The 10,512-nt window shown below is 38.7% G+C and overlaps 1 protein-coding gene across 1 annotated transcript in view; it reads right to left on the bottom strand.

Moving 5' to 3' along the window:
* Positions 1-1,352: 1,352 nt before the first annotated feature.
* NUBPL (nucleotide binding protein like) overlaps positions 1,353-10,512 on the bottom strand; it is a 358,007-nt gene continuing 348,847 nt past the window's right edge. Inside the window, 1 exon segment of the mRNA XM_044660005.1 lies at positions 1,353-1,430. Within this exon segment, the coding sequence (XP_044515940.1) occupies positions 1,353-1,430 (78 nt within the window).

Here is a 10,512-nt window from a genome sequence, read left to right as displayed (position 1 = left end):
GCATCCTTCCCAAGAGGGACTTAGATTGGTTGGGTGAAGTATAGAAATTGGAGTCAGGGCATCCTTTTTGTTAATCCTCACATCCTAACCTTGATTTCTAATAAATAGAGATACTGTTTCTCCTATAACCCTTATGGCAAACCTATGACACATGTGTCAGCACTGACATGCATAGCCATTTTTGATGACACATGGTCACATGCAGCTGCATACAGAAAAGTATGGGGCCACATGCCAAGGATGAAGCATTTGCTGTAGTGTAATGTAGACACTGTGCCGGAGATCTGTAGGCCAAAAAACTGTCACTAAGCAGGTAAGTTAAATAATTAGTTTTTGGTTTATTAAATACAGTTATATATTACAATTATAAATTTTTGTTACTTAAACTATAAATATCATGAAATTATGCTTTTTTTTTCCTCAAAGTGATACACCACCTGAGTTATGCTCAGTTTTTTGGCAAATTTTGACACACTAAGTTCAAAAGGTTGCCCATCACTGCCCTATAACAATCTCCAAGGCTTTTGTGTGTACTGGCCCAGTGAGTGAAAGTGAACCTGCTTTCCTTTCACAAAAGGGAAGCTGAGATACCTACAGACAACTGGGTATCTAGACAGTTCCCTAGTGTGGATAACACCATCTACCCACATTATTCCTTTAATTAGGAACGTTATTTCTTCACTCTCCAGTTCCCCAGAGGTTCTCTGCCTACCTTTTGGGTTTTTCTTTTCTTGAAAGTTGTTTCACTCTGTCTCCTTGTTGGTTCTTTCACTCCTTTATTTGTTTTGGGGCGATATTTTAATCTTGGTCAGAAAGAATTCTCATGGTGACACGGAGCTGTTCTGGTTCACTACACCATCTTGGCTCCCTATAGTATACTATGATACTTACATTTAACCCTTAAATCTTAAAACTGCACTAATGCTTTTTGATTAACTTGGGGCAAAAGTTTGTCAGGTTTTCTTTTAGACTGAAGGCTGGATTGGTAACACCATAAACTTCTTAATTTTCTTCTCTTAAAAGAGGCTCTTTAAAACAACAACAGTAATGGAAACTTTTATATTATGTACAAGTAGAGAATGTGGTGAGTGCATGGTACCTATGGAAGTGCTAAGTTTCAAGACCTTGACTTCTGGAAAAGACTAAAAAAGGCAATGCTTAGTAATTACTATTACAAATAATTTATTTGTGGATGAATCCAATGAATTCAAATGCATACAGAGCAAAACATGATTCCCTTATGAATATGTTGAAAAAAACAAATTTGATCAATGATATGTTTCTATTGGTTTAAACCTGCTGATCTCCAATGATCATTTTATTGCCAATGCCTTAGCCGTTGTTTCTGGGGGTTAACTCTTGGGATATCACTCAGGTGGTGGCGGCAATCTTTTCACAACTTCGGCTGCTATCCTCAGGTAAGCTTTGGCCTGCAAAAGAACATACATATTTACTATCCTTCTTCCATCTACAAATAAAAGTGAATGGAAAATGAGAATTCTGTTTCTAAATGTTCTTCCTTGAAATGACAAGAAAGAATGATATGGATGGGACATTGGGATGAGTTAGGAAAGGGAGAGAGACAGAGATAGAAAAGAAAGAAAGAAAGAAAGAAAGAAAGAAAGAAAGAAAGAAAGAAAGAAAGAAAGATAGAAAGAAAGTGGTAGGAGGGAGGGAGAGAGAGAGGGAGGGAGAGAGAGACAGAAAAAGGAAGGAAGGAAGGAAGGAAGGAAGGAAGGAAAGAAGAATAGACATACATACATACATAGATACATAGAATGACAGGAAGGAAGGAAGGAAGAATAGACATACATACATACATAGACAGATAAATAGATAGACAGATACATAGATCTATAGGTACATAGATAGATACATAGATAGACATGGTGTTCCAAAGTCTTAGTGCCCTACTTTAGGGGCATAGAATATATTTTGGAACAGATTATATTCATAGCAAAATAGTATGACCACACATTATATAGACACACCCCAGCTCAGTCCATTCTATCACGGAAGCACATTCCAGATTGAAAACCAATCTTACCTGCCTATGCCATACTTATTCTAACTTGTGATTTAAAACAGTGCTACATTGCTGGGCCAGTCAGAAAGAAACTAACTCTAAGGTACAAGAAGATTATTCCTCATAATCATTCACATGTCTATCAATCAAGGGCCACAGACACAGAACTGGAAGGGTTCTCACACAACTCCCTCATTTTACAGTAGTTAAGTGATTTGCCCAAGGTGATACTGGTAATAAATGTCAGAGGTGGGATTTCCATACTTGAAAAATAGTCTTTAATCAAGGGGACAGCTAGGTAGCTAAAGAAGCTTTGTTTGTGCTGTTTAATCATTCCTACCACTGAGAGTATGTGAGCACATGAATAACCAAAGCATGAAAAACTGCATCATAAGATTTACAAAGGACCTTATGTGCAAGTGATCTCATTTGATCTTCAAGGTAATTCCACAAGGAAGGCACTAAAGGTATGATTATTCCTTTTTTATTTTTGTTTTTCAAAGGACGGGATCTCAAAATTTCACCTAGTGCCACCTCCTATGACCAGCAGAGCTCACTTCAATCCTCTCTATTCCCATTTTCCAGATAAAGAAACCAAAATTCAGATAAGATAAGCCACTTGGCCATGGTCACACAACTAGTAAGCATCTGAGATGGGATTTGAACTCCATGTCTCTTGATTCCAGCATTCTTTCTTACTCTATCTTATTTCCTTTCCATACACTAACAGGAGAATTCTATTTTGCTATGCCAGGAAATAGTCCAACAATTGTATTTAAAGGAGATGGCTTCTTTCAAGTTTGTTTTCACATTTAGCAAATAGACTAAAGACATATAAAATCTTTAAAATGAAGAGACCACAAATATAGTGTATTTTAAATGTTTTAAAGCTAATTCTAAAAATGGTTATAACAAACTCCATTATGACTAAAAGAAGTGATCATTTTTGCTTAAAGGGAAGTTTATGGGCCACAAATGAAAGCAGGCCACCATATAACTATTAATATAACTTTTTTTCTCAAGTCTAATGTACTTTTGCAATACTATAGTCTTTATGAAAACTTTTTCTTTCCCTGAGAGCTCTTTGAGGTATGAAAGTCTAATATTTTGCAATGAAAATTCAGAGTTTACAAAAAAGGAACTGGGAGAAGAGTATATTTCCATAATATTTTAGCCCTTTACATCACATTAGAGACATAAATCCGTAGGATTATGGAAAACATTATGAAAGTTCATAGGTCTACCAGAATGATCAGTTTAACCTTTGCTTTTTAATAGTATTCCAAAGCTTAAAGTTCTAATGAATACATCATGTTTGCAGCTATAGCTGTTGGACTGCCATTTGTTGAAGCCTTCAGCATGGTACAATTCAGAGCTGGAATAGTTTATCTGGTCCCACCCTCTCATTTTATAGATGAGAAGAAAACAGGCCCCTAGTGGGGAATTGATATGCCAAAAGGTCACACAGCTAGTAAGTAGCAGAGCCAGGATTCAAATCTAAGAGATCTTTTCCCAAATCCATTATTTCTTATGATATTTCACTGCCTCCACAAGGCAATATAAGAGTTTTCTCAAACTATGTTTGCTAACTGCAGGGATTTAAAAATTGATAGTGCTAATTAAAAAAAAAAAAGGTATATATTTTTTTAAAATTCGTGTTGTATCCAGGGCACTGGGCTAGTCCCTCTAAGGGATCATAGGAAAGGGCCACTGGTTTCAAAGAGTTTGTAATAATGTCACAGAGGAATTTATAAGCCATTATGATCAAGACCCATCATGGCCCATCCTTTGTAGAATGGCTATGTGAAAACTCCCTTTTAGAAAAAAAAAAATTCCAGAATCAATGAAGTGGCAGAAACATAAACAACAGATGTAAACGGTCCAATTTGAGATTTCTGAAAGCATTGTTACTCCCTTCTTTCTACCCATGTAGTGATCTTCCTCTTTAACTTGTGTGATCTGTTTAATGTGCCATCTGTAAACTCAGATAATACAGCTGGATTCAACTTGTTTGCTTTAACATTACCAAGCAACAGAAGATGGATTGTGAGGAAAAAATGCAAGAGTTTTACGGGCTTTTGTGTGTGTTTTCCCTTCCCTCCAAGGATTTAGAGTTCTCATTCATCATCCATAGTCATTTTCATATTAATATTATATGGTCATGATTTCAAAATTACAGTTTAATGAATTTTCCTTTTGTATTTGGCGATCTCTGCGAGGAGTATCTTACAGTGCATCTTTCAAAAAGCCAAGTGGTACAATTTTTCCTTATTAAAAAAGAATAAAACTATAAATTTAATCAGCAGAATCTCTTTTTTCCTTGCCCCTCTCAAAGACAAAAAGTGTGTCTTTAATTGAATCAACACTTTATAATCATAGTGGCATGTGGCAAGCTGTTGGGTGCTGGCTCTTGGGAGGGCACCACTCTCCTCCCCTACAGTTGCCTTCAGCTGTGCTTTAAAGGGGCTCTCATATTCAGAATTATATTTACTTACAATTCTAAGGGATAATTGTCAGCATCAGCAGCTTCTCTCTCCATATTGTGCTTATGCACAGACAGGTTTGATTTTAACTTTGGTTACAATGATTCATAGCCAACACAGGATTATTTGGGAGAACCTTTCAAACCAAATAACTCCTGTAAAGATGCCCCAAATTTCACAATTTATAGATCATTCCTTTGAACATTAACTAAAAAGGAGTTGATATGCTTTTGAAAACTGAAAACAGTGCGGGGGTTGCACAACATGTTCTGATTGTCTTAGCATAAATGGGCTTATGAGCAAAGAATGAGAGCCCTGAGATTTGAGTGTAGTAGGTAGGAAAGAGGGGGTGAGGAATTGTCAGGTAAAACAAATCTTGCCTGTTTCATAATTTTGCCTAGGGCTGTCCCTGTACATAAATCCCCAAGGAAAGAAGAAAATGAACAGCCTGTAATCAACTGAAAATTAGCAACTAACTTGACAGGCTTTATTCCACTCTTATTTACTCTGTATATCTCTGCACATGCAGCCAGGTAATACAGTATATAGTCCCCAGCCTGGACTCAGAAACACTTATATTCCTGAGTTCAAATCTGGCCTCAGATACTTATTAGCTGTGTGACTGTGGGCAAGTCATTTAACCCTGGTTGCCTCCATTTCCTCATCTGTAAAATGAGCTGGAGAAAGAAATGACTAACCTCTCCAGTATCTTTGCCAAGAAAATCTCAGTTGGGATTCCAAAGAATTGGACACAAGTGAATAACAACAACAAATCTCTGTATAAAGGTGGGAATTAGGAACAAGGGAAACTGATTTTGTGCTTCAAAGGAATGATGGAGCAGTGGGGCAAGTTGATGTCACCTGAAGCAATGATGTCACACTCAAATAGAAAGAGAAGCCATTAAGCCATATATATGGGGCTTCATATTGACTTAGAAAGTTACATATTGTCATTATCTATGTTCTTTTATGGTTTTATTTTGTTAAATATTTCCCAATTACATTTTATTCTCATTTGAATGGTACTCTTACCACTGGGTGTGGTAAGAGGGTAGACACCTCTAATATAAAGCATTAAAACTTAGGCGGGGGGGGGGGGGGGGGGGAGAAGCTAGGTTTGAATCTCAGCTCCACTCTGCCTTCCCAAAGCTTCAGTTTATTCATCTGTAAAACAAGAATAATAATACCCGTGCCACCTCACCAGGATGCTATGAGGATTAAGTGAGATATTGATGATGATAGCTAGCATATAGTGCTCTAAGTGCTTCATAAATATTATTTCATTTTATCCTCAAAACAACTTTGGGATACTAGGCTATTATCCCATTTTATAGATAAAGAAACTAAAGGAACAAGTTAAATGACTTATCCAGGGTCATAGCTAGCTAGTATGTGGAACCTGATTTGAATTTGGGTCTTTATACACTTTATACACTATGCCACCTACCTGCCTCTAGATAATGTGTGCACTTTAAAAACCATTTTTGGTGTTCAGTCATTTTCAGTTGCTTCTGACTCTTGTGATCCCATTTGCAGTTTTCTTGGCAAAAATACCAGGATGGTTTGCCATTTCCATCTCAAGCTCATTTTACAGATGAGGAAATCGGGGCCAATAGGATTAAGCGATTTTCCCCAGGGCCACACAGCTAGTAAGTGGCTGAGATGAGATTTGAACTCAAGATGAGTCTGACTCCAAACCTGGCACTCTATCCACTGCGGCAAGTAGCTTTCTTAAAACAATAAGTTTTTCTATAAAGCAACCTTTTATTATTGTTGTTATTGGCATGCTAATAATACACTATTGGCATAATATGGGCCATGATAATCTAAATTATTTTCTACAAGAGCTAAAGGGGGGAAAAGTAATAATGACGCTCAGTGGTCGCACTAAATGGCTCCACTTAATGAACAGGTGTTGATACCAGGAGCCAAACTTATCTTCTACTCAGGTATATTCTGGCCCCATGAATGTCATTCAATAATTCTGAGTTCAAATTACTCAAAGAAATTTACTTGATGCTCTTTACAAGAAGTGGGACAAATGGACGGGGTACGCCTCCAACTGTAGGGAGTGGAGAAGCCATCCAAAGAGTCAGCCCATCAAATAAGGGCACTTCCTGGGTACTCATTTTATTCTATTCTAAATGTGTATGTTAATGAGGACTTGGGGCTCATATCCTTTCTTCACTGAAGTATAAATTCATTAATAGGAAGAACTCTGAACTGGAATCTTGGCTGGACATTAACACCTGTAATTTTGAAAAGCAGCCATTATGGGCAAAAGTTGAAAACATTATCCTAAAGAGAAGAACAATTATAAAGCAAATAAGACTTACAGGTTTCTATACTTTAGCAAATTTATATTTTAATTCTGTTCCACTCACAACCCTCATGAATGCCAGTGTGGGCACATGCAACCCTTTCTATTTTTGTTGTTCAGCTGTGTCTAATTCTTTGTGATTCTTTGAACCATAGCACACCAATCCTGTCCATGGAATTTTCTTGGCAAAGATACACAGATGTCTTGCTATTTCCTTCTCTAGTGAATTAAGACAGAGAGTAAGTGACTTTCCCAGGATCACAAAGCTAGTAAGTACCTGAGGCAGGATTTGAACTCAGTTCTTCCTAACTCTGGGTCTAGTGCACTATCCACTGACTCACCTAGCTTCCTCTCTTGCTATTTTAGCAAACTATAATATATAAACCCTTCTCCCTTGTTTTTCAGATAAGGAAACTGAGTCACTGAGAAGTTAACTGACATGCTCAAGGTCATAGATAAGCACCTTCCCCATTTTGCTGAGGAAACCTGAGATTCTGTGAAATGAAGGAACTTACCCACAGTAACCTGGTTAATAAGTGGCAGAGGCAAACCCTGGTCAAGAGAGATCCTAAACTCTAGTCTAGTATTCCCAGCCTCCTCCTGGGCATCTCCAGACAGACCTCTTAAATTCAATATATCCCAAACCAGAACTCATTGTCTCACCCTCAAAATCCACCTTAACTTCCCCATTTCTGCCTGAGTCCCTATCTTTCCCAAGTGGCTCAGGCTCACCACCCGGCGCCCTCCCTCTGTTCTTCCCCATCACCCCTACTATTTTTACCTCTCCAATGCCTTTCTCAATCTTCCCCATTCTCTCCAGCTCTATTGTCACCATCTTGGTTCAGATCTTCACAATCTCTTGCCTGGACCACTGTAATCTCCAACTAATTATTCTACCTACCTCAAGCATCTCTCTGGAATAATACATTCTTCGCACACCTGCTAATGTGATTTTCTCTGACTGTGCCCCTTTCCTGCTCATTAAGCTCCCATGGTCATTATCTAATCTGAAATGGCCTCATAGTTCAGTTCCAACCCACCTTTCTAACCATCTTACACACTACACTCCTTAGGCTACACTATGGGATAGGCAAACTGGTCTACTTGTTGGATTCAAAGCCTTCTACTAAAGTGACTCTGGCCAGGTCACTTGACCCCCATTGCCACTCTTCTGCCTTGGAACCAGTACACAGTATTGATTCTAAGATAGAAGGTAAGGGTTAAAAAAATAAAAATAATTTTTTTTTTAAAAAAGCCTTCTACTAAACCCCGGAAATCACTTGGCATTTAATTTGGGTATTTTTAAAATTTATTTTTCATGAGACAACTGTAGTGCTGCTATCTGTCTTAGACCAGGGTCTTTATAGATGTCACTTAATAGAGTTGATAACACCTTTCAGTTGCAAGGAATTCAAATCAAATTTGAACATGCAACAGCTTGCATCCTACTATTGATCCCATCAGTCTTATAACTTGATTTTAAGTTACATTATTCTTGGGTAGCTGTCCTTTTTTTCCCATCATGCCATATAATTACAATCTCTTCCCTAAGTTGCTATGCCCTTGCACTTGCTAAGTCAAGCCAAAAAGGAAGAAAAAAAACCCAGAATTGTACAAATACATCTCATTTAGGAAGGTTAGAAGAGGGTGCAGAAAACAACCCATAATAACAAAGTTCAATATACAATAAATACCAACTTACAAAACAGAAAAGCTAGGGAAAAATTATTCACTCATCAAAAGGTTTCAACATAGATTTTCTTTGAATAGATGATTCCCTGAAGGCATTTAAAATATAGCTTGATTTAGGAAAAGTTTGATTTGTACATACTTTTTTCTTTTTTAGGATCTCACCTAGTGAATAAACCAAAGTGTATCTGTATTTAGTTTGGGATATTTTATTGTGAAGAAGAATGTTCTTCTTAAAGATTATTAGAAAATATTTGACTTCCGGTTAAGATGGCGGCAGAGTAAGGAGCAGCTGCTCGAGCTCTCCTGACTGAAGCATACACGACTCCTCAAGGGGAAATAAAAATGAGTCCAGAAGAACGAAGGAACCCCACAATAGGGTGCAGCATTGAAGGTACGCAGAATTGGGACATTTCCACACTATAAAGGGGTGAAACAGCTCTCACTAAAACGCGAGAGGAAGAAGCATCTCTCCCACCCCCCACACCACACACCTCCAATCACGCCAATGCACAAGTGTGAAAACAGGACTGGGGCAACCAGATAATCATTGGCAGCCCCAGGGCTTGTACCTGTGTGCTGCAAGACGAGGGACCCCAGGTGGCTGGGGGCTGGCACGGACTTTCCCCGAGCTTCCACGTGGGTGAAGGCAGAGCCCTAAGAGCATCTGCCCAGGCAAAGGCAGTGCCCTAGGCTTGAATAACGATCTCCAGCCCAGGCTTGGACCTCCAGTGAGGACCCTGTGCAGACCCAGCGCAGCAATGGAAGCAGCCCCAAAGACTGCTGAAGGAACCTCGGGCAGAGGGGCAGACCAGGAACTACCAGGAGGCCTGACCCCGAGGACAAGGAGACCGGAGCCCCCCGGGAGCTTGCAAGGCACAGGCAGACCCTGAGTGCAAAGACAAAGCTGAAAAGGGGCGGGACTAACAATGGCCAGCAATAAGGAAGCCCAGAAGAAAAAGACTATCAAGAGAAACTCTAGAACACTCGACAACTTCTACACAGAGAAAATCCAGACAACAGAGGAGGGAAAACAAAAATCCAAACCTCCCCCAAAAAATGAAAGCTGGTCACAAACTATGGAAGAGTTTAAAAATGAAATGCTGAGGAAGATGGAAGAAATCTGGCAAGAAAATAACATCTTAAAAGACAGAATTTCACAATTGGAAAGTGAGACAAGTCAACTGAAGCCCAAAAATGACTAGATTGAAAAGGAAAACCAAAAAATTATAGCTGAAAACCAAAACATTAAAGCCGAAAACCAAAACATTAAAGCCGAAAACCAGTCCTTAAAGGCTAGAATCAAACATTTAGAAACCAATGATCTCTCAAGACAACAAGAACAAATAAAACAAAGTCAAAAGACTGATAAAATAGAAGGAAACATGAAATATCTCAATGAGAGAGTGACAGACCAAGAAAACCGGTCTAGAAGAGACAACTTGAGAATCATTGGTCTTCCAGAAAAGGCAGAAATTAATAGAATCTTGGACTCCATACTTACAGAAATTATTCAGCAAAATTGCCCTGAAGTTCTACAACAAGAGGGCAATATAGACATTGAAAGGATCCATAGATCACCCTCTACACTGGACCCAGAAAAGAAAACACCCAGAAATATAATAGCGAAATTGAAGAGCTTTCAAGTTAAAGAAAAAATCTTACAAGAAGCCAGAAAGAGACAATTCAAATATCAAGGAGCACCAATAAGGATCACACAGGATCTGGCAGCCTCAACACTAAAAGACCGCAAGGCTTGGAATACAATATTCAGAAAGGCAAGAGAGCTGGGCCTGCAACCATGAATCAACTACCCAGCAAAACTAACCATAACCTCTGAACCAGCAGCAATGCAATGACCCAGGACAATTCTGAGGGATTTATGGTAAAGATGCTACCCACATTCAGAGGAGGGACTGCAGGAGAGGAAACATATAGGAAAAACAACTGCATGAACGCATGGGTCGGGGTGGACATGATTGAGGGTGTAGACT

The sequence above is a fragment of the Gracilinanus agilis genome, chromosome 2, assembly GCF_016433145.1.
Source record: "Gracilinanus agilis isolate LMUSP501 chromosome 2, AgileGrace, whole genome shotgun sequence".
Classification (NCBI taxonomy): Eukaryota; Metazoa; Chordata; class Mammalia; order Didelphimorphia; family Didelphidae; genus Gracilinanus; species Gracilinanus agilis.
This window is presented reverse-complemented; position numbering and strand designations above follow the sequence as displayed.